At 26.9% G+C, this 26,751-nt stretch overlaps 1 protein-coding gene across 1 annotated transcript; it reads left to right on the top strand.

Moving 5' to 3' along the window:
• The first annotated feature begins 632 nt into the window (after positions 1-632).
• Positions 633-26,458, top strand: LOC100163240. The gene is made up of 22 exons (XM_001948533.4): positions 633-868; positions 2,443-2,514; positions 3,778-3,984; positions 4,240-4,281; positions 7,293-7,555; positions 7,656-7,812; positions 10,385-10,462; positions 10,879-10,992; positions 12,119-12,259; positions 12,359-12,496; positions 13,377-13,516; positions 13,961-14,150; positions 14,988-15,058; positions 16,766-17,000; positions 18,976-19,109; positions 20,394-20,589; positions 20,657-20,796; positions 20,857-21,022; positions 21,111-21,352; positions 21,948-22,020; positions 23,756-23,967; positions 26,186-26,458. Exons 1-22 carry the CDS (start codon positions 766-768, stop codon positions 26,294-26,296), a joined length of 3,225 nt encoding a protein of 1,074 aa, XP_001948568.2. The 5' UTR covers positions 633-765; the 3' UTR covers positions 26,297-26,458.
• The last annotated feature ends 293 nt before the right edge of the window (positions 26,459-26,751 follow it).

Here is a 26,751-nt window from a genome sequence, read left to right as displayed (position 1 = left end):
TAATATAAACATCTGTTGCAAATTTCAAGTGCTTACAATAATTATTTTTTTTGAGTTACAGTAAAATTAAGTTTTCGTTTTTGTCAAAAATTGGTTTTGCGTAAAAATTCGCGTTTTTCCGTTATTTTTTTAAGGTTTTTCCTGCCGCTTTTGAAAAGTATTGGGAAATTTTCACTTTTGACCCCCCAAAGTACCAACTAGATTCACTTTCCTTTCAGAAAAGGTACAACTTTTGAAAATCGAAGCATTTTTACTGCTCCAAAAGTTGTCGTCGGCCCCAAAAAAAAAAAAAAAAAAAAAAAAAAAAAACACACATCATTGTAAAATCAATACATTCATCACTTCGTTCAGAATCTAAAATAAAATATATATCACATTAATGAATTAAATTATAGATATAAGAAATAACAGCGACGACTTTTTATCGGTAATAATAAAATATAAACATAAATGTATCATGCTGCAGTATAACCTAATCATTCATTAAATAAATGTAAAAGCAATATATCATTATTATCATTTAATAAATATTTATAAATATAAATATATATAACATACATTAAAATTATAATCAATGACCTAACCTTTCATCTTTATATTCGTTTAAAAATTGATTAAAAGATGTTGTATGTTCTGGCTACCTACACTCTTATTCTCGACATTTCCTTCAGTTGCATAATTTATTACTAACGGTCCAGTTAATATTTTTAACAATTCATGTTGTGTTATGTTTCAAGAATTTAATGAAAACAATTTTAATTCAATATGATTTATAAAAGCAACCAGTTATCGTATATATTAATCTTGATTTACATACACATTGTCAACGTCTCTGAATGCACAATTTCATTTTATCATCATAAAAATGGTAAGCACTGATTAAAATATTATAAAATATGCATTGAATTTTATGATTTATGAATGTATAACTTATAAAACATTATACTAGTTGTAAGTTTACTAATTATAATACTTGATAACTTAGTTCAAAATAATTTAGGTGATAGAAAAAGAAAACCTATTAATGTCCAATATACCTAATAAATAAAAATGATTACCTTAATGTTTGAATTCAAGCATCAATATTAATTCAAAACAATAAAAATAACCCATATATAATCATATATTAATTATTTTCTATTACAATTAATCATTTATATATGAACAGATCAGATACATAAAATATGTACTACATATATAAAATACAATGTAGGTATGTCGTATGATTATTAATTATTAGAGTACCTACCTTAGATACGTACATTACTGAAAACTTTGCATAACATTTTTCTTTACATAAATGTATGAATATATTATGTATATTGTATTATATATTTTCAGAATTTCGTTGGAATTTATTTTCTTATAAATCTCAAGCAAATTGTCATTTCATTTTATTTTATATAGGTACCTTTATATATAGATACCTTAAATATGTGTATGTATATTATACTGCTAAGTATAAACACCATTTTATAATATTTAGGTATTTACTTATTATAGGTAAATAAATTGACTAAAAAATATAATATTACATTATACATAGTATTATAATTGTTTATTATTTTGTTATTTAAATTTGGATCATTAATTATCCTATAAACTCGCAACAAAAATTTTACACATTTTACGACAAAAAAAAATTTTTTCGTTTTTTAAATACACTTCAAATAAATATTCAAATCTTTAAGAATGTGCTATGAATAAACCATACTAATGTAAAATAAATGATACGACATGACGTGTTTTGTTTAAAATAAACCGATTTATTACCTACTAATACTATATCATTTTAGTAAGTACTAACATTTGTTGACTAAAGTTATAGCTAAAACAGTGGACTTTGAGAATATTACTTAAGGAATTTCAAATTTTGGTACCACAAAACGGTAATTAATTACTACTCGTGTGTTTTAAAATACCATGCCTTGGTAAATATTGAAAAGCGTGTAGGTATACCTCGGTGATTTAGAGGTGTTTCAACATAGGAACATTTTACATTTAATTTAAAAACTACCTATGTTTTTTATTGTATAATTATGATTCTACAAATTTTAATCTAAAAAAATTTACGATATTTTCGGTAATTATATCGTGGCGAGGCACTAATAGTAACAATAGCAATAATTACCGAATCACGGTTTAATAAAAGACTGAAAATACCATCAGCAGTATTTAAGAACGCCTCAAAGGGAAATAAATGTGTCCGTGTTACAGGAAATGATACCATCATAAGACAGTGTAAGGGTTATGGGGCAACAAAAACATTATTATTTCTTAATCGTATAATACCGGGGTACTTATAGTAAATGTATAATAACTAATAAATATGACCTAAGTTTATCATAGGTGCACAAAATGTTTGTTGTATTTAAATATATTAACTTATGCGAGTGAATATTTAGAGTTTGATACTGTACAATTATTTTGTTTTTATTTTAGATGCTTATGAAGATTTTGACATTACTACAATTTATAGAATCACAAATATATCGTCATTCGAAAGCAGAAAAGGTTTGTAAATAATTATTATTTGCTTTTTACGAATTTACTATAGACAATACTAAAATAGTCGTTGAATAATAACAACAAATTTGATTGTATAAAAAGTTTTATTATTTTTACCTATAAGTGTCCAAGTTAATGATTATAATTAATACAATTTAATTTAAAACAACACAAGATTGATAGGTTATCGTACCTCTATAGGTACCTCTAAAAATGGTTAAAAACGCGGCGTGTTACGCTCGTCGTGTATAGCTGCTCTGATATAAGTCAATCCATTTTTAATTCGACGGAATACGCCGTTTGTAGTCCCGGCCTAAATTTTTCATTCCTCTATAGGTACCTCTAAGGCTCTATATTACGTACTTATTTATAAAGGTTGCGAAGTTAATGAAAATAATTAACTCAAGTTGATTCATGAGAACACAAGATCAATATGTTAAATGTTTTCAGTTAACAAATCATAAATTTATCTCAATAAGTTAAAAGTTAATATGGAAAAATATATTAACTCAATTCAAAAAGTGAATTTAATCTTTTCATTTAGTACCTCGTGGGTCACAAAAAAACAATGACCGTACTCTTTCTAATTTCCTCATTTTAATAAACAATTTTATTTATCGTAATTTACAGTGATGTATATACCTATTTTAAATTTACGGTTTAGATGATTATCAACATATTATATTTAAACTAAACACATCTTAATTAATAACTTGACAAATATAAATTTTTTTAAATCAAATATCAGTTAATAACTTAACTTAATTAACTTAATAGTTAATTAAATTGTATAAAACCATTGTAAACGAAAAATGATTCTGAGCCGACTTCTGAGAACGTTTTATAACTTCTTTATTTGACATTATTAGGATTATTTGTCGTTTATTTGTCTATAAGTATCGAATGCGAGATGTTTATTTTATTTTTTCTAAAAACATATCAAATATTATAACAATAGGTACATCATATTCTATTATAAGTAGGTACTGTTATTAACATAATAAGTCAAAACAAAATTAAATAAACTATGTACATACCGTGAAACAGTGTGAATACGATTGTGCTAATTTTAATAGCTTAAAATTAGTTTAGATAATTTGATTGTAATTTGTAGCTTGCATTTAAATTGCATGTAGGTAAACATTATAAAATTATACTGCACGAGATTATATTTATGTTAATTTTAATATAATATGAATGAATTTTGTCATTCAAAATGTGTATGTTGTTTTGTTTTGTTTTGTTAAACGGATTCATGAATTGTTTAAGGTAATTTCAATGACAAGAATTCAGTTATTGAAATACATTCAAGAACTAATGCTATTGGAATGCCAATACAAGACAATGATGATGATATTCGTATTATATCAACGAATATAAAAGAAATCATTAATCTTGGATCATTTCAGAATAATAGTCGAATGAGTACTTCATATAACTCAAATGATTGGTATCGACAAACTCTACACTTAGATGGTGAGTTATTACTTATTTGTAGATCCTGGACTCTAATAACCTAAAATGGAAGTAGGTAAAAAATTAACATATCAAAAGTGTTATGTTTTTAAAGCACTATCTTTTATTTGCCCTCCCTCTTTTCCGGAAATATATATGTCCTAATAATATTTAAAAATTAAAACGCTATATTATCGTAGGTAGGTCAGTAGGTGTGTAGGTGTGTGATATATAATTTTATTATTGTTGTCAATAACTCTTGTTTGTTACCTATAGGATACTATGGTTGTTCCAGGAATGAATATCGATCGGATTCAGGTAATTTGAATACAATTTTTTATTAGTCATTATTTTTTTCACATAGGTAATATATAATATTTAAATTTCTTATTTAATAGGTATTTGCCAATTTTATGTTAGTATAAATTATAAATTATATTTTCTTTCTATAATAATTTTGATCATTAATATAGTCTACCTAAGTAACCTTCTTTATAATATAATATGTATAATGCAATATAGTTAGTATAGTTCAGTATTGTATGCCTGATTTGTAGTCTGTTTAGATTTACATTCTTTACATTATATTAATCCATTTTTATTCTACCTTAATAAATTTATAAAGTGTCAGGAGAACAAATTTTTGATTTATTTAAGTATACAAAAATATTTGATACTGCTGCATAAACTTTTTGGTAACAACTAAATAACCGTATACAATATACTCAAACTCAAACTATTAACCTGGCCAAATATATTATTAAATAGTTTTGTATACAGGCTGCACATCAAAATTGATTGTATTAACATATTGTTTTGTTACCTTGTTAATATTATTCACTGTTACTCATACTGCTAACTACCCTATTTTTGTTTTTATCCATTCGTTATACATTAATTAAATTAATTGTACGTTACCATATTATAATTAGTCAAATGTATGTAACGGTTACATAGGATTGTAACCCTTGATTGTAACCCTAAAACAAAGCCAAATAAAAAAAAAAATGCTCAAAAAAAATGTTAAGTAGGTTAGTGTTTTATTTACAATACTTATTCAATTATAGTTTATCGAAAAATAAGACAGAAAAGTAACATGATGTATAAATCATTAATAATTTTTTTAAAATTAATTATTGTTCTTAAATATTTCTATCCACGGACCACGAACGCGTACTGCGCGAACATTCGCTGTTCATAACCCACACAAAAAAATTTAAATCATACAAATCAAAATTCGTGTCCATCTACATGTGTCTTTAATATTTTTTAATAACTATTGTACCTATTATGAGTTATAATTGCTTATTTTAGTAATTGAAGTGGGTACACAATGAAAAAGTTGGGTATTTTTAAAATATAATACTATGCATCCGAAATAATTAATACTCTAGGTTTATGTCGTAAACACTTTATTGAAACAGCAGAATCAACTATGCCACGCTGCTTGACGTCTCTGCGGTTGCTGGATTACTGGCGTACAAACATAATAAGCGTATAAGCTTTAATAATAATAATAATAATGTTGTTACTGTGACATGCTAATATTTTCTCAACAAGTTGAAAATGTTTATCCAATATTCTTTAAAAATCATAATAAAATATGCAAAAAATATTCTTTTTTTATTAAAATATTCTCTTGAACTAAAAATTTAAATTCAAAATAATTAAACACATAATATGATAAAACTGATATAAATAGATACATAATATGCAAAATAATTGAGCAAATAATACAAAAACCTGGTATAAATAGGTGCATAATAAAAAATACTAGATGTTAGGAAAAGTTTGATTAAATTATTGATAATAATATTTAATGTTCAATTATTTAAAATTTTTAACTAAGCAAATTTTTGAAAACAGTTGACAACTATATTTTGTTCCATGTGTTCTGGTATCATATTTGTACGACGGTCGGTTAAAATATTTTTACATTATGTGCTAAAATAACGTACGATGTTAGCTGAAATCACAGGAGCATATTGCAAATCAATTATCATATCCGGTGAAAAATTATCTATAAGTTGCATCGTTATCTTAGAAAGTCACTTATCTTCTATAGATGATTGCAGTACATTACTATGAAGACGGGTATACCAATATTATATTAAAATATATCAATATCATAATATCACTATTGTCGGATATATAATTTATATTATTTACGCCAATGCAATAAAAAATATCGAACATTTATAAAAATTAATCAATATATTCTCTAATATTCTTTATTATACGAAATATTCTTTTATCTTAAAATATTCCCTAATAAGCAAAATAAAAAACTTTTGCCATTAACTCACCTTTTTAGTGATTGGTAAAGATTTTGAACCCCCGTCTGACTGCATAGGCTTAAAAAAAATATGCAAAAGAATATAATTCCGGCTCCTACTTATGAGGAACCTAGCATACGGTTTTAAAGTTTAGACCGAGTGAAACAATTTTTATCGACATTTATTTATAAAAAAAAAATAAGAAAATTATTAAAATATTAAAACATCAAATGTATGCTTCTATGAGATTATATTTTCAGAATATGTGCAAAATAAATACGGCCTAATTTTGTACCAGTATATTATTATATGCATTAGTGCGTTACTGTTTAATATAGGTAGGTAGTAATTTAAAACAAACATGTACCGAGACTAAATATTTTTACAAACCACAATACAACATACATAATATGAATGCATTATACCTATTCATTGTTCTGTTATTTTAATAATATGAATGTTTTTAAATTTCAAAAGTTTTAAGCTTCAAAAATCCGAAGACCCAATAAAATCAAAAATAGAATAATTAATACTCTTACGTTAACCTAAGTATCAAAACATTTTTACGGGTATTTTAATATTATATAATATGTTTTAATATTATCAATAATCAAAATGCTCAACCATAATTTTAATACACAATTTATTAACATGGATGCATTATTTAACAATATGTACTACGTACCAACATAATATAATCTTAGATGTTAAAATTTGAAATACAAAGTCCTGACGTAGATGAGTCCGTTTACAAATGGTTTAAACAGACACGTGATAAAAAAAATACCCCATAGTGGGCTGTTGACAAGAGCAAAAGCTGAAGAATTCGCATTAAAATTAGGAAAATTTTATTTTATTTATAATAAACACAGGAATTAATATACAGTACTGTTTTAAAATTTTTTTTTGATAATTCGAATTCTTGGATAACTCGAACTTTTACTCCGGTCCTTTCCACTTCGAGTTAACCAAGTTCGACTGTACATAATAAGAAAAATAGGTATTTACCTGTATAATACATTACTAATAATATGCTGCGTTAATCATTTTCAGGAAACCGTTTGAATAAATGCTATAATGTTTTTAAATATAATAGCTTCAGAAACCGCTTTTCAGACAGTTACACGAGTTATGAATCACCTGTCATCTGTAATTTTTTCACATTTTATTGGACACCCGATAATGATGATCAAACATGTTTAACAATGACATATTATACCAAATATGAATCAAACGGCTACGATTTTTCTATCACGATTGATGTAAACGATGAATATAATAATATGTTGATATCTCCAACCGTATTGGATAAATATGTAATACTTTTTACTATAGATTCTAAGTGAATCATATATTATAATTATTTTTATTTATAATTTAGAATAATAATAACAATATCATATTTTTTTCATGTAGAGTGGTATAACAACATTGAAAATTACTAACATTGATTTCAAGAACAAACAGGAATATAAATTTTCATTAAAATTAACAGCAGACAGATATAGTTTTCAATGGGTTGACCAAAATTTTAATTTTGGACTCATACGAATTGGCCAATGTTCGAATTATGGTAAAAATATACAAAACCAAAAATACTTATTTAGATTTAAAATAAATGAAAACAGATATGGGTTTAGCTACTTAGGTACTTTAATGTAACTATTACGTCTTAAGAGGATGCTACACGGACAATTACTGTCTCCGTCTTACAAGTACGTAACATATCAAACTTACGCTCAGCTGATCACGTTTAGCTTCGTTATTTAAAACAATTAAAGTGTATTGACATATTATAAAACTTGATGGTAAGAACATTTTCTATGTTTGTATGGGACTTTTTTACGATAACACAGTTTTTTGGTGAGTTATGAGCATTTGTTATTTACGCTTTTTTATATAGGTACTCGACCGTTGCTAAAAATTAAGGTATCGTAAAAAACCTACAAATAAACACTTATAATGGTTTACCATCAAATTTCAAAATAGCTTGATTAACTATAATTTGTAACCTAATGAAGATTATGAGAGCTTCTTTGCTTAAATTTGCTCCCACACAACAAAAAAATATTTCCTAAATATGGTAAAAATGTTTTCAATAAAATAATATAGTTGTCTTAAAAAAATTTACAAAACATTTTAATCATTTATTTGAAAAACTAAAAAAAGCAGGCAAGTGGATGTCGCTCTGCTGTACAGTAGATTACGAGTGGGTCATTGTATAATGGATTGTATTAGACTTGAATTTAATGATATAATATCATTGTATAAGAAAAACGATTCTGAGCGGAGACGGTTTGTCAGTCTGGATATTTTATATTGTTATTATATTTGTTTTATCATGCAAGTTGAATTAATGTTATAATATTATAATTTTTTATTCGTTTATATAATGGTGATAAACAAAGCGTTAGAAATTAAAATCCCACTTTTAGCGTTTTTTCGTAATTTTTAGGTGGTTTTTCCAGTGGCTTTAAATAATTATTGTGAGAATCGAAAAATGACCTCTCTCTGATCCAATTTGCTAAAAGATAAGGTACTATAATTCGATTGCCGCGGCCGCAACGAAAACTGTCGTAACTCAATTTTCCAAATTTTTTTTTTTTAATTTTCTATAGGGTATTATGTTGACATCGTAGTACTCCTTCTGGTAGAAATTTTGTATACAGGATATATAAAAAAAAAAACAATAAACACCATTGTAAAACCAATAGCTTCCTCGCTCCACCCAGAATCTAAGAAAAACATTATCATGGAAACATTATAAACATTTTTAGTCAACATCTGTATGTAATCATATAGTACAATAATTTGTTACCTTGAGAAGAAAATATTTATACAATATTATTAGTCAAATATTTACAAAATATTATCATTTTCCAAAGGTTAAGCACTTGTGAGACGGAGACAACAAACTTCTTTGTAGTGTCCTTTTAAATTAATGAGTCTGAGTGAAACTTATAGTGGGTTGTTGACAATGGATTAACTTTAACATGAGGTAAAGGTGGTATATAAGTTATAATATGATTTTAATAATTTAAAATATTCAAATTATAATGTAGATTGTAGGTATAGATGGTATCGAAAGATTTATCCAACACAATATAACTTTAAATTATGTTAGGTTAAATAAAAAAAATATATATATAATATATATATATTATTATTCTTTTGGGGCTATTGTTAAGTAATAATCTCGTATCACTCTAATTATTTCAGTAAGACCGTGACATATTATTTAATTCAAATGCTATTTTTTAGACAGTTATCTATAATAATTTCAATTTAATGGCATATATTTGTCATATTATAGACTATTGATGAAAATTCCATATTTAGTATATTGACAAGCCACAGAGAAAATTAAGATGATATGAACTTTTAGGACATATAGGCACTAGTGTTTAAAGTATGAATTTAAAGTATTTCACTAAATGGTAAAATAATTCACAAAAACGTGAAACATTAGAAATTTATTTCAACACAAATTAAAGCACTATTTTTTATTTTTTTAACACACTGTTCAGTGTTCTAAATTCTAACGTAAGAATTCAGTATGTATACAATATACATGTATAATATTGTACCTATACCTACTTGTATCATTTAAACATTAAAATATTTAAAAAATTAACATACGAGGTAGGTACCATACAATTATTATGAAGGTGATTTATGACAATTATATGTAAATATAAAACTTATTTTTTTTCTTCGGGCAAGTCACGGTGTCCGGAGAACAAGTGCCGCCATCCCCCAACCGGGCATGGCAGATACCTACGGGCTACGGGTGCCGGGTGCCCACTAAAAAATCTGCCAAAATTACACACACGTGTAAACAAAAACTACAGTACCCTCCCCTACAAACAAATCAAAAAACAAAAACAGCTAATGGCCATAGTTTCCGGGCTTAATGATCAATGAAAAAAAAAACTTATTTAAAAATAAAAAAAAATTTTTATTAAAATACTGAAAAATTTTATTTTTTAAATTTCATGAAATTTTCAAACACTTATAGGCACTGACGTAACTACAGTATATCGTGGGATTTATCGAAACCATTGAAACTTAATGAATATTCAATATTGACAATGATCAAAATTGAATAGGTTATGTAATAATTTATATATTTAATGTTTTCGCAGATCAACAAGATGTTCGAATTATTTCTGTGGATCATGTTTCTGGAAAAAAACCAAAACCATTCAATATTCTAGGAAACCGTATGTATTTAAAAAAACATAAATTGATTAATAAACATCTTAATACAATGATTATTGATAAAAATGAAAAAAAGTATGTTATGATATTATAATTATTTATTAGTGCTCTACACTAAAATAATGGTTAATACTTATTATTTATAAAAAAATAATGATTGATCATCTAATACACTTCGCTCCACGAGACTATAATTAGTATACTAAAAGTAGCCGCCAAGCCAATTTGGTTCATTTGTATTAAACTAATAACTACAAAATGTTGAATATTCCCTAAATTATCAGATATTTATGAGGAGCATGCGCATTTCATAGTTTTTAATGCATTCAATTCACAGCAATTTCACATCAAATTAATTTATAGATGGACGTGAAATAATCATTTTTAATAAATTATAATTTTTTTTTTGTCTAAACAGGTATAGTCGAACCTTCTAACTATCAAGGTTCATGTTTAAATGGTGGATATATTATTGAAGAATCGTCAAAATGCGTTTGTCCTCCTGGTTTTAAAGGAAAATTTTGTGAGACAGGTAATGAATAGTTAAATCTTTTTATTGTTATAGTTAATATACAATTAACAATATATATTTATATATATATATATAAATATAAGTCTAAGAACATATTTATTTTATCCAGTACACACAAATAATGAAGTAATTTATCAATATAACATGTGAAGACAATTTAGACTTTTAGTATTCCCTATCAACAAACTTCCATTAAATTTATAATACTTGTGGGAATGTGAGGGAAATAATTAGCGGAAAAACGACGGGGAAGCAAAATATATATATATTTTTTTTATCAATTGTGTTGAAAAAAATATACTCAAAAATATACCTCCTTCTACCCTCGAATAATTTAGCATAAATAAATCTAAACTATATACGTGTAAAAATATAAACATTAAAATAATTGTATATACATACCTATGCATGTTGATTTATGAGCAAAATGTTGTTCTCTAATAGATACTATTTGTATTAAATTTAGCACAATTCAAAGTGTACCTATAATATATCATAAAATTCATATAATATATTATATTAGCGCCAAACAAGTAATTATATTATAAAACATACATAATGAAATAATAATCTTTCTTCTAGTTCAAGTATAGTGACTAAAAGAAATAAATTAGAGATGCGAACAGAGGGGCAAAGAGATATCTCAGCCCTCACTATAAAATATTAGGTCAGATCTTCTCTCTACCTTCTCCCCCAGATTACTAATAGAAGTAAGATAAATATTGTGTTCCCCAATTATTAATACAACTTAATTAATTAAAAGATGAGGTAGGTATATAAGTAATTAAATCATAGGAAGTATCTCTCACTTATACATATATATTAAGATATGTATATAAAATATATTTTAATATTACAAACAATTTGAAATAAATTTAATTTATTAAAATAATTGTATAGGTATACATAGCCACATAGGTATACCTATGCATGTTGATTTATGAGCAAAATGTAGTGAAAACGTATTATGCTCTAAATAAGTAGGTTAGTAAAAAAATTTAAACCAATTTAAATATTATTTTGGTGTATAAAAACTGAAAAGGATAAATAAATAGCTAGACCCGCGTCTGAAAGTGTAAATTTCTGAATACGACTTCACAGAAATTTAATAATTAAACAATTTTAGGTTGTGGGGTAAACTCCTATGGATCCGACTGTAAAGGAGTATGTTCTATACAGTCTGATAAAATGTGTCGTGGTATGTTCATGTGTACAAGTTATGGATGCACATGCCCAGCGGGACTAACCGGTCCATCGTGTAACGAAGGTAAGCAAAAAATATACAGGCTTGATAATATGATTGTAGGCATACAAAAAAAAAATTGTAATTCGTAGTTAATTTAATATTTATTATTTTATGATTTAGACTGTTTTATGGGTACATATGGAGCTGATTGTAGCCAAACTTGTTCCGAGCATTGTCTTAATAATATGTGTGATCGATATACAGGTGCCTGCTTATATGGTTGTTCAGTCGGATATATACTACCATATTGCAGAGAAAGTAAGATTATTTTGTTAAAACATGAAAAGTCAGGTTAAATGAACGAAAAACGTCGACTGTTATAAATATTTAATGGTAAACAAACCTATTATTTATGAATGACATAGTATGTTTTGTTTAATCAAATATTATTAACTATTTGTATAAACAAAAATCTAATACGAGCTTACACATTTTTCAGTACTTTACTAAAGTACTTACTAAAGTCATGCTTAAACCTTAAACTAACCCTCACCAACACCAACAAAATTTACCAGTTACATATAAAGTAACTATACAGTATACATATATAATATAATATTATTATATAATGAAAAAATGTCTTGGAATTTATTAAAATTGCATAGCTAATTTACCCGAAAACATAATATTTAGATCATATTTACGCATATATTTCATACAAACATAAAAAATAAAACAACGATTTCGATCATATAATGTATACATTTGAATATATTGTAAATCATTTTAATTGAGTAGATAATTGTTTGAACTCGGTACTATTGTAGCTAGATAGTGAGGACTCAGGGGCGGACTGGCCCACTGTGCAATTTTACAGTAGCACAGTGCTCCAGTGTCATATTATGTCCCAAGACCTGATACAAAATAATCCACCTGGTATAATATTATTATTATTAATAACGATTTTTTTAGTACATCTTCTATTTACTATTTACATCACCTTGGTAGTGGATCATATTGATCCACTACGCTGAACTAAACTTTAAAAAGGTACATATAACTCTTAAACTACTCAACTAAATTTTGATTTTAATATTTATTCGGTGATTATATTATTATATACAATGCCGATATTAAATTTGTGTTGCACTAACTACTAACTATATACCTATATATTATAATGTGTTTGGTTTTATAGAATATCCATACTTCATTAACCCACCTACACTGCGTTTTTCCAATTACGATGCGATTGAATTAGAATTGGATTTTCAAGAAAATAATATAGAAGGAGGAGATACAATTATAAAGCCAAAATATTATCAATTATTATATAAGGTTATTGCAATTAATATTATAAAAAACGTTTGATATGTATTTCTGAATTAGGGATGACAACGCATCCGTCATGTAATATAATGTATCTTTCCAAGTATCAAATTATACTATATTGCAATGAAGTTGAAAAGTTGCAAAAAGTAATAATATATCCACACTTGATTGTTCGACAGTCATCGTTTTGACATAGACGACTATTTTTTGAATTATAAATTAAATGAGAGATATACTAGATTCTAAAAGTTACAATTTTACAATTTTGAATTTATATGTAGTAATGTAGATACTATTACTATAGGGTCTTTTGCAACTCGTAGACTAATATGGGTATTAAAACTATGCCATTGATATAGTAGATAATATCTATTGACTTATTTTATGTACATTAATTATATTATGTGCTTAAACATACACACATAGATACTAATCATTACTTTTTTATAGTCATTAATAGAAAATACATTCAGAAACTCTGAAATTAAATCAATAAGCAACACCAATAACGTTACATTAGAAGTTATCAGAGACTTAGAACCGGACACTAAATATACGGTTGGAGTTTTGTTAATTGCAGATGATGGGGATTTTAATGAACAAAACATAGTATATGGTCAATATAAAACGCCGTGTATGCGTAAGTACCTACTAATCATTAATTACCTATTAAAAAATTATGCATCATGATAATAGAGATAAAATTATGTACCTAACAAAATTTGATATGAAAATAATATTTTAGTTTTCAATAACATGATATGTATATAAGTTTGATAACAATGATAACCATATATTGTAATATTAAGGTACTAAATTTGAAATATTTAAATTAAAATGTTTCAATTTGATTATTTCAATGAAATTCTTAAACATTTTTTTACTTCTAAACGCATTAATTTATGGAAGATTAGAAATGATTATTGGTTAAAGAAATAATAAATCGAAAAACAGATAAAATGAATTATTAAAATTATTTATCTATATATATTTTCATATTTATAACGCAATTACCATTTTCATATAGAATAATGCTAAAAAACAATATAGTTAAAAAAAAGGTTCCTAATCCGTCACATTTTTTATTTATTTATTTACATTAATTTGAAGAATATCATGGGCATATTCACGGGAGAGATATATGAGTGATATATCACCCTATGATTTTTAAAGTGAATGAATCAAACAAATAAATTATTTTTTGTATCAAGAACTTGAACCTAAGATCCTATCGGTTCATGCAAATCCTTGCTGCAAGATTAGTCTTTTTCAGGCCCAGATATCACTAAATAATACGAAATAAGATGTTTTACTTCATTCGAACGAGCTTGGACACACACTTTTTTTTATATATAATATAAGTGAGGGGGGCACTACCCTGTTGATTTATCTTAGAAATAATAAATATATATCGCCTCCCCCCACCCCATTAATATTCCTGACTACGCCACTGAAATATATCTAATACATTTTTTAGAACCACAAATTACTGATTACAACATAAAATTAATGAGTGGAATACAAAGCATCAACATAACATGGAGCATAGTAAGTGTTGAAACAAAGAACAATATATAGTTAAATTTAAATCTGTAAGAATTATTATTTTTAATTAACTTTCAATTATATACTTCATTAATTTGCTAGTTCTAAATATACATACAGTATAGCTAACGAATTAAGAGGACGCCATACCCGCATGTGTTTTCTCCATCTTCCAAACGCGTAACATACCAAATTTACGCACAGAAATTTACGTTTTATGCCGTCAGGTTGAAAATTAGAGTGAATCGACCTATTATGAAACTTGATGGTAAGAATTTTAACTGTGTTTTGTTGGAAGTTTTTTACGATAATTCAGTTTTTAAGTGAGTTATGAGGATTTTTAATTAACATTTATTAAACACCCTGGGTGTAGAGATGTGAGCTCATTAAATTTACCCGGTAAATTTACGGGTAAATGTAAATTTAGGTAAATTTTAATGAGTTTTTTTTTACCATTGAAAAAAATTAAGTGGCCCCTTATTTTAAATGTTTTACAAGTGTCAAGTGGAATAAGTTTTATTTAGGTAGCCAGAGTAGCCAATAACACTATAAAATGCAGACACTGTATTTTAGCTTAGGTATCATTTATATATACATTAATTTAAAAGTAAACACTGAGTGTTGTGTCGTTACTCTTTCTATGTGACTGTGGTAGTGATTTACACGTTAATACTTATCGCATAGTACACGTACACTGTATTAAACATGCACAAATAATCGTGTTCAATACTATATTTCCACGTTTTATTGTTTTATTGTTTTATTTCTTTAATTCAATTCATCAAACACTTTCTAAGACAAATTAAAATGTTCGGAATTTGAATTGCATTTCAATTATTATTATGTACCTATTGGCGTATTGCTGTATTATTCAGTATTCTGGTTACAGTTTTGTTATTTATTTAAGTTTTATTGTCTTATAAAAGATGTACCTATTGTTTATTTTATTATTTGTTCTGTTGTTTATTATTATAACTATTAATTTTTTGTTTTATTTTGATAAATGCAATTATATCAAAAACATACTAGTATGTTATTATGTTGATATTGAAGTTATGTTTATTGTTTAATAAAAGTTTTATGATTTATTTTAAATATTGTCTTCTGTTCTGAATGAAATAAGTAATATTTTTTTTCCAAAGAGCCATTTAAAATTTTAGGTATAGACTTATAGTCAATAGTCATAATATAGGAATAGTGGAATAGGTTAGGTAGGTTGGTAGGTAAAAGGAAAAAAAAATATTTATCTTACATTTGAACGTTCTATAAAAATGTTAAAGAAGGTAAGAAATTTGGTACGTAAGATTTATTTGAAAATTGAATAAAAATTACACCTACATTTTTTTTCCAAAATTTACCAATTTACCAAATTTTACCGGTAAATTTACCGATTTTTTTTACCGTTAAATTCCACATCTCTAAGCAACACGCATAGTTCACTTAAAAACTGAATTGACGTAAAAAAATTCCAACAAAACACGGATAATGTTCTTACCTTAAGTTTCATAATAGGTCGATTCACTCTAATTTTCAAGCTAGTGCATAAAACGTGAATTTCTGAGCATAAATTTGGTATGTTACTCGTTTGTAAGACGGATACAACACATGTGATGTTGCGTCCTCTTAAGAATATTAATACTAATACATCCAATAAAATACATTATTCGTAATTGATCAATAAGCAAATTATTATTTTTGTAAAATGTACAGAGTATCTCAAATCGACTAGAATGCAATATAACGAAATATGTCTTGACGTTAATGTCAAATCAATTACAAAATCAAATATCTGATGTACAAGAATTAATACTATCAAGTACAGATAGTGGTCACGTTTTGGATAATCTTCTTCCGGGTTTTAAATATAACATAAAATTAACTCCTTCGACAAGTAATGGGACGATGCCATCCTCGCCTATTTATTCGATCACTACTCTTATGACAAGTAAATATGTATTTATTTTTATTTCAAATGTTGTCGATTTAATTTAATATTATTCTTGGATTTTCTGTCCATCTTATGTTACCATTGAATATTGATACGTCATATTACAGTACGTTTCATAGCAACTGCGACTCGACGCTAACGCACCACTTGGTGTTTTTTCATTAGGGTTTCTAAAACTAACGCGTACTAATGCGATGCAAATTTAAAAAAGCAGGTTAGTGGATGTCGCTCTGCTGTACAGTAGATTACAAGTGGGTCATTGTATAATGGTTGTATTAGACTTGAATTCAATAATAAATATCATTGTATAAGAAAAACGATTCTGAGCGGAGACGGTTTGTCAGCCTGGATATTTTATATTTTGTTATTATTTATTTTATTATATAAGTTGAATTAATATTAAAATATTATAATTTTTTATTCGTTTCTATGGTGATAAACAAAAGCGTTAGAAATTAAAATCCCATTTTTAGCGTTTTTTCGTAATTTTCCGGTGGTTTTTCCCGTGGCATTAAATAACTATTGAGAAAATCGAAAAATGACCTCTCTCTGATCCAATTTGCTAAAAGATTAGGTACTCTATGTTGAAATCGAAACACTCCTTCTGGAAGAAATTTTGTATACAGGATATAAAAAGAAAAAAATAAATAAATAAATAAACACCATTGTAAAAACTAAAAACAATAGCTTCCTCGCTCTGCTCAAAATCTAATTGATAACGAATATTTTACACTTTTTCACATTATGCATTTATTAAACAAGATAATCAACGAATCATACTTAATACTTCAAACATAACCAAGCCTGATCTTACCAGTTGTTATAAAACGTATGAAAATACGCGTGATTTACATTTTTCTATCCTATTTTGGAAACCAGTGGTCTGAGACAAAGTCACCACTGATTGCGTTAGCGGCGTGTCTCAGTTGCTAAGAAACGCACTACATTACAACATCTAGGACATACTAATGTATTACTTACGTCGTTTTATCATGATATCAGGTACCAGCGACAATATCAGACTTCTTTGGTTCGTCTATCGATTGAACAAATGTAACAAATTGTTGATATGTAGTTAACTATATTTAAATATTAATATACTGTAGGTACATACTATAATCGTGATATGCCTAGTAAGTTTTAGTCACAGTAGCTCATGAAAAAACAAATTATGTTGATTGTCCCGTTAGCAAGTATAATAAGTGATATAAAATAGAGGTAGATATATAATAGAGATATAAAAATTCGACCCACCTCTAATATAAAATAATTCTACCAGACGACTAAAGACAATAATAATAATAATAATAATAATAATTAATACCAGCTGATTGATTTATAATATCTTAATAATTCAAAGAGCTGGTTTTGCCACAATTTTACACATTTACGAGTGACACATTTACAACACAAACACGAGTGTCAAAGAATAAAGCAAAGGCATTTTAGAACTGGGAATTTTTTTATGAATAATCGATAAAGTGGTGACCTGAACAATATTCACCAGAAATACATGTGCCACCAACATTATTTTCCATATGTCAGAAGTTACGAAGTATTATGGAACTCAAATAGAACCAATAAGCTCAGGTTGAAACTGGAGTCCAAGCCAATAAAGCTGCCAAATGTGCTTGTCAAGAATTGGGTTAGTTGCGTATCGACAAACGGAAACATTAGCAACAAGTTATCAATACAAAATACCATCAAAATACGCACCATAACAATTAATTAATAGAACTTTGGACTTTAGGTCACACTGGCGACATTATAACTAATATTGTATATTGAACTCTCATACAATTAATGAACTAATAAACATATTTAATAGTAATAAACATTTTAAAAAGAAACGTACTCCTAATTTTAAATAACTATAAACGAGAAAAAAATACCTCATGTCCTACAAGTATTTGATAAATTATAATATCATCCATTGAATATAATAATTGTACCTTATTTCTTAATATTACAGAAAACGACGTTCAAATCAAAAATATTTCTACTAATTATGAAAACGGAAAAATCAAAGTCAACTGGATATTGGTAAATTCTCATCAACATTACATTACAGTCGATGAACCAGTAACATCGATCATCAAATATAAAGTAATTTAATTCTGCATAATAATATATATTATAGGTAGTACACCTACCTATAAACTATTCATTCATATAACTTACTATTCAGATCCCTTATAATTTATAAGTAAATTAAATACATATCACTTGTCTATATATATATATAATAATATATAATATATATTATATTAGAATGATTCTAAGCAAGAAAATCTAGGATGAAAAACTTCATAAAAATAATACTTAGAATTAAATATATTTTATTATTTTTTATTTTCAAAGGAGTTTTTTAATTTTCATTCTTAAATCATTGGTAAAATCAAAACTTACCTGACATACTTACCTTAACATTTTTATACTTGGATTTCAAAATTAATCCAAAATGTGTTTGAAAAATAGATTAGAATAGTCAATCTGACTTAGATTCAGAGTTTAGATTACAGACATTAAAGTAAAATACACACACAAAAGTCAAAACACATTAAAACTACCAGTCCTATATAGGTTACTAGTGGTGATCTACCAGTGGCTGTTAAATTAACACGAATAGTCACCACCTAGCTCTACCAATTGGAAGGGCTTGAAACAACAACCAGATAAATCCACTTTTATCAATTGTTCAGGAGAAGCAAAACAAAATTACTTATCTCATTCGCCTTAATGGGCGGGAAATAATTCTTTTTCAGATATCTTTGGAAATAATAAAGCGATTTATCTGATTGTTCTACCAAAATATAGATATTTCTTCCATGAATAATATTCCATGAAAAACTCATTTTTGAAAAAAAGTGGATTTATCTGGTTGTTGTTCCAAGCCCTTTATTCTTGGCCATCAAACTTGTGGTCCTACAGACTTATCGTACCGTGGTCAGTAAGTTAACGTAATATTATAAAATATTACAGCTAACAGACTAATAGGTACTTGAAAATTCTACATAATATAGAGTATTGATTTTCTGCGGCAGGCTATTTAAAGGACATTTTATATTCATTTTAAATTAAGTTCAAAAGCTTAAAAATTATGTTTTGGTTTTACCAATCGAATGGGTACTAAAAAATCATACATTTTGAAATACAAAATTTAATTATGTGTATTCTTTTTAAAAAAATCACATTATGAAAAACCATACTTTTAGAATAATTTTTTATGATACCTTCCAAACGAAGTAGGTCTGACTTATTTTTTTTTACATTAATATAAAGTACAACGCTAAAAAAAATTACAAAAAAATAAATAATAAAATCCACTAAGTTGCTTTAATAGAATAATTATGACTACGTCTTTCCAAAAATTAAATTTCAAATATATAGGTGAAACGAATTCTCAGCTGTTCCGTAAGAGAGTTAGAACAAAATTGGACGTCAATATCAATTTTTAATCGAACCAACTATGAAATTGTCGATACAGTTCCGAATTCTCAATATAGTATACAAGTTTTGGTTGACGGTATACACAAAAATACTACTCAACAAGAAAATATGAATAATGTATTAACACCAGCATCAAGTAAAAATACATCAAATCGTATTTGAATATAATATTATTCTTATTTATAATAATATTATTTTATTAGATCCAATAACTGAACCAATCTTAGATCCTGATCATCCAATGTACATCACTAATAACTCTGTATTTGTTCAATGGAAATTTGATTCCGAAAATTGCTCAAAACTAAATGGATTTTTCTCCCAATTCTATATAGAATTAAAGGTAATTTCTATAATAATAAATATAATTTTTCGTAATACCAAATTAAATATCTATTTGTAGGATAAGGTTGCAGACATTTTACAAATAAGAGAAACGAAAAATAATTACATAAGCTTTAACGAGCTAAAATCAAACACAGCTTATGAACTGAAAGTATTTATAAAAACACACTTCGGTTATAATCCAGAACATTTTCTACTCGCCAATTTCAAAACTAAATTAGAAAGTGAGTGGACTCTATTTATATAAATGTTTGAATGACTAAATATTATGTTAACAAAACTTATGTTTGTTTTTACTTAACATGTTTTTAGATTTAAAACCAGTAGAAGATTTAGTAGTTTATAAAAAAAGTCTAAAGAATCGTATGGTAGGGTTTCGCTGGGGCTATTCACAAGATACAAATATAGACGGATTTATAGTTTCGTTTGATGAGAATCCTTTAACAAACACCAAAAACGTTTCCATTATACCACCGCAGAAATGTTCTGCGTGGCCAGAATACTATTGTCATACATTTTATAATTTGAGTCCGAGCAACAACTACACATTTAAAGTACGTACCTATCTTCGGGGATTTAGTGCTTTTACCTCTAGCCACATATTATGGTATTCAGACATACAGTATTCAGTTAACTTAACTTTGAGAACGCTGTTTGTTTTTTCTCTCTGACTTAACTGCAACACAGAAAATATATATTCGTATAAAATCATTTAATTTTTATACCTATATTTGAATTATCTTAGAAATAAGTTATTTATTACAACAATTATAGAGAATAATCTTTTTGAGGCTCCGATATATTATATTGATTTGGCTCAATATTGTCTCAAAATAATATAATAGTCATTTGAGCATAAGTAAAACATTTTTTTTTAAAGGCAAATATAAAGTAAAATAATAACAAAATTTAAATTTTGAAACCGATAGGCACACAACTCATATTATGTTCCCTCAAAAATATTATCCTCTATAATTTTTTGAATATGTGATTTTCTTTTAAGATTACATACTCAATTATCACAAAAATACCGTTTTACGCGAATGTATTTCATCTATGTTCACAAGAGTCTGAGATAGAATACAATTAATTATATCCTTTAGACAAAATTAATTATATTTATACGAGGTGTACTTTCTTTTATATTAGATAAGGCCAAAGTCTATAGATTATCCAGAAGGTGGTAAAGTTTCGTCTATTTCTTTTAGCAGCATCGATGGACGTAAGTACCTACATAAAACCTTCTCTTATGACTTATACCAATAATAATTTAAATACCTAGACCTAAAATGTAATTAAAATAGTAAATAGGTATATAATATTCAGGGTGTATCTCATGACATTGTACACGGGGGTTTTTAACGATTATGGATCAATGATATAGAATTTCGTTAAAACGGAAAAAGATGTGTCTCTTTATTTTTAACAGGCAAAGATTTTATAACAATTTCAAAATATTTAAACACGCAGGTGTACCAATAGCAAAATAAACTTAATTTTTTTCAAATGGTAACTACTATATTTTTCTGATAAAAGATTCTGGTAAATATTTTTTTTCTGAAAATGTTGATAGTCAAATCATCAATTTTGGTTCTCTAGTTTATTAACTATGGTCCTATAAAGTTTAGTAAAATATGCATTAATTCTTTTAATTGAAATAATTGATATAGGGTTAATTTAAAATATTTTTTTTCTTTTAACTAACTTTTATAACCTTGAAATTTGAACTTTTAGTTCCTTATATTGGTACGTGTCGCATGCAAAGTATGAATTTAGCAGTTGAAATTCTTTAAGAATTATTTAATAATCGTGATTTAAAATAAACTATTTGAGAGATATTTAGACAAATAGTCAATCTCAATATAGGTTTGTACCTAACTTGGGCATTCTTTTAATCAGAGTTAAAGACAGATTTCTAATATTATTATAACAAGAATCAAATACCACTAGGCATTACCTTAGCCAATGAATAATGAACCCAAATTAATGATACTGTAAGAAAAGTATGATAGGAATTTATGATAAGAAAAGTACCAAATAAAATGTAAATGTGCAAAACTAAAAATGTGAAGGGTTATGAATTTCAACACCTAAATTTATACTTTGCATTCGATACCTACCAATATAGGGAACCTAAATGGTTCTAATTTCAAGTTTCTCCCATTACGAGAAAAGCACCACAAAACATGGCACTTTTTTCATCACACAATATTTTTAACCTCCATACATACCATAAACATCAATGTCAACAACCAAATACCGTTTACCAATTTATTATTACTACTTTTGACACCTAATAAAGAAATATGATATCATTAGAAAAGTAACTGTGAAGTAATTAATTACGATTACCTATAATAACAAATTAAAATAATAATACTGATTTTGATGATTGTAAGTTAAAATAACAATAATGAACTATGTTTGCCAACAATTTTTTTGAGAGTGTGTATTACCGATTATATTAGTTAATTGTATAACGCGTTAGTTATAAGTAAAAATGTTTTATCTCTCGTAAATCAAGCATATACCAATAATTTCAAATAAAAGTATAAATGCATAATTTACTAAACTTTAGAGGACCATAGTTAATAAACTAGCGAACCAAAATTGATGATTTGACTATCAACATTTTCAGAAAAAAAAGCTTTACCAGAATCCTTTATCAGAAAAATATAGTAGTTACCATTTTAAAAAATAAAGTTGATTTTGATATTGGTAAACCTGCATGTTTAAAAATTTTGAAGTTTTTACAAAAAAATTGCTGTTATAAATATGTCTTTTTACATTTTAACGAAATACTATGTCATCAATCCATAATCATTAAAAACCCCCACGTACAATGACATAAGACACTCTGTATAACAGTACAGTACTATGACTAACTAGTAACTTCTAACTACCGATCTACTTGCAATATGTTTAATATGATAATTTGTTTATTGCACAAAATATAGTGCCCGATTCTCCAATGAATTTAAAAACGACCGAAATTGGTAGCACCACAATAGCTCTCCAGTGGGATGTTCCATGGATATTCAATGGTGTATTGAAAATGTTCATTATTAACGTCGAAGAAATTTCATCAAATGACATGAACACGTGTTGTGTTAGCATAACGCCAACAGAAATTCCGGCTGATGAAGAACTACCTACGTATAACCATACGGTAATGCATTTTACACCAAGATTAAATATTTTACAGTTAGTAAATTATATATCAATCTATATATATAAAAATGGAGACAAAATGTATAACAATTCATCAATTGAGAACGGCTGGTCCAATTTGGCTCAAATTTTTTTTAAGATGTTCGTAATTGCCAGGAGAAGGTTTTTGCGAAATAAAATTTTAGGAAAATCTACCGGAAAGGTAGGAAATCTCAAATCTGTATGTCAAAAATACAACAGTGGCGCAACAGTGCATTAATATTATATTAGTTGCTATTGGTTAATCAGGCATGTTTGTTTATTTCATAAAATATAAAAATGAATCGCAGAATGTTTTGCTAAGTGCAATAATTCTACTGTACGTGTGTTGTGACTGAACTCCTCCTAAATGGTTAGACCGATTTGAATGAATTTCTTTGTGTGCGTTTTGCGTTTATTCATCTGATTTTAGTACGGTTAGGTTAGGTTAGGATTTTGTATTAATTGATTATATCAATCCACCATTGATAGAATACGACAAACTTGGTATAACTTTGATACTTTAGAGTTTAATCTTACAATAACGTACGTACAGCACGGGGTCCGCGATCTACCGCAGGTAGATTGCCTACCTGCCAATATACTGCTATGAATCAGAATTTTTATTCTGGCAACGGAAAAGTTAGGATTAATTTTGAAACCATACACCGAATATAAAATAACGAATTGAACAAAGCTTGAGTCACATATAGTTGGTACACTTTATGGGCAACGTAGTGCACGGGTTCAACTAGTTTATTATAATTATTTATTGAAATTAATTTGTTATCGCCTTGTAATAATATTTTGCCTTAAACAAATTAGTTCGTGTTCCACAATTTATTCTTACAGTAATAGAGATATTATTTTTGTTTTCATTATAATAGTGATTTATTCATACATCATGTCATCATATTAAATAATATATACTAGCTAGTGGTATAACTCTCTGAGAGTAAGTACCGACTTTGGAGCCAATGTCATTCAAATTATACAAGTCACATCTGTGACTACGTTGATGGTCGTTTAAAACTCGAAAGTTTTAGGAAGTAAGAAGAATTTTAATTTGGTGATGAGGGTTTTGGTTGGGTAACACGGCTCGATTATAAGATAGAATAGTATAATGTTTTAAACGATTCATTACCCATATCATGTTTTTAAAGATAATAACAATTATTGAAATTAGGTACATACGTACATGATAATATAATTATGCGTAATTGTTAGTTCATATTAAATAGTTTGAAAACTTGTTTTGATTTTATTAAAATAAATATTATTTATTAGTATAATCTAAGATCTTAATACTTAATATAATAATAATAATTATTATTATTTATCAATCTTGGATTTTAAAAATTCCGAAAAAACATGTTTATTAAATCCCCTTGTAAGATATGTATAGGCAATATAATATGCAGTAAGTGGTAACACGATCCATGATAACTTTTAATGATTTATGATATGGCTCATCGCTTTACCGGTTTCGTTTTGCTAGCGGAAGAGTTTCAGAGTCGAGTCTTAGTGTCTAGAAATCTCTATTGGACCCGTGGAAATCGGTAATTGAACGGGCTTGATACGCCCCCCCCCCCCCGTCTATTCACTGTCTTTTTTGCTGGTAAAAAGTGTAAAGTTGAAAAACCATGTTTGAGTGTTCGGCAAGTCAGTCATCAATGGTGACTATACCAGACAGTGTAATCCACCTACGGTAGATATAGTTTAAGACTGAAAACCGTGTTTGAGTACCACTCCGCGTATCTTGTGCGCTCGCTGAGACTAAATGGTGATAGCCGATATGTAGAATCGTCGATCATTGTACCATGCAGCAGTCCAAAATTTGAGTACATGGTCATGCCACCGTCGATGATAGTGTCTATACACGACAATGTCAGTTCTTCTGGTACCTTTAGGTCCGTCGAAGTAGAATGTGAAAGTCGTTGACGGGCACCATTATGCTGTCGTACACCGCATATATAGTTTTGTAGGTAGTGAAAATCACTATTACTTCTAGTCCACAATACTAGATTGTATGTAGATATGGTACCTACTTGTTTTTTAGGATATATTATATCCTAATTCTATATATATATTATATATATGTACATCGTAGGTATTTAAAATAAAAATAGATTTGTACAACTTTGTGCTTTGTAGTATTTATTGCCTAAATAAGAGTAAATAATTTATTTATTTTACAGATTACTGGCCTGCAACCCGGGTCAACATATTCAATTGGAGTTTTAACTGTATCCAAATCATTATGGTACAGTTCGCCGTCTAGAGTGTCTGTCACACTTCCAACTATTTAAGAAATAATTTTAGTTTTTTCTGTTATACTAATGAATTTACAATATATTTTTGTAATTTATACAAAACTAATAATGTAGTATAATATAGTAGTAACATGATATTATTTGTCAAGTAAATAAATAATTAAGTTAATAATAAAATATACCTTGGTGTCATTGTCATTTCACGAGTACCAAAAAATAATTATACGCATATTGATAAAACAACGATCGTGTGTATAATACCGCTGATCTTTAAAGGTTATTAAAACTAAATCGATTAATAAACAACAAGAAGACAAGTTTGTTTTTTATTAAAAATAAACTACGAACTGGTTTATCGAGTGTTTATAGAGTCATAAAAAAATATTAGACGTTAGAATGTATTTTAAGACGATTTAAAACTAATTAATTAAAACTGTTAAAATAATATCCTCGTATGATATGACGTTATTATTTAAAATTTTAGCATTGTA

The sequence above is a fragment of the Acyrthosiphon pisum genome, chromosome A2 (genome assembly GCF_005508785.2).
Source record: "Acyrthosiphon pisum isolate AL4f chromosome A2, pea_aphid_22Mar2018_4r6ur, whole genome shotgun sequence".
Classification (NCBI taxonomy): domain Eukaryota; kingdom Metazoa; phylum Arthropoda; class Insecta; order Hemiptera; family Aphididae; genus Acyrthosiphon; species Acyrthosiphon pisum.
The sequence above is the reverse complement of the archived record's forward strand: the minus strand, read 5'-3'. Positions and strand labels throughout refer to the sequence as shown.

Excerpts from the sequence above, each read along its gene's own strand:
- LOC100163240 (XM_001948533.4), top strand. The coding sequence starts at position 766 with ATGATTTATAAAAGCAACCAGTTATCGTATATATTAATCTTGATTTAC. Across the intron at positions 7,813-10,384 it reads TGGCCAATGTTCGAATTATG|ATCAACAAGATGTTCGAATT; the intron begins GTAAAAATATAC and ends ATGTTTTCGCAG. Across the intron at positions 22,021-23,755 it reads TTTTAGCAGCATCGATGGAC|TGCCCGATTCTCCAATGAAT; the intron begins GTAAGTACCTAC and ends CACAAAATATAG.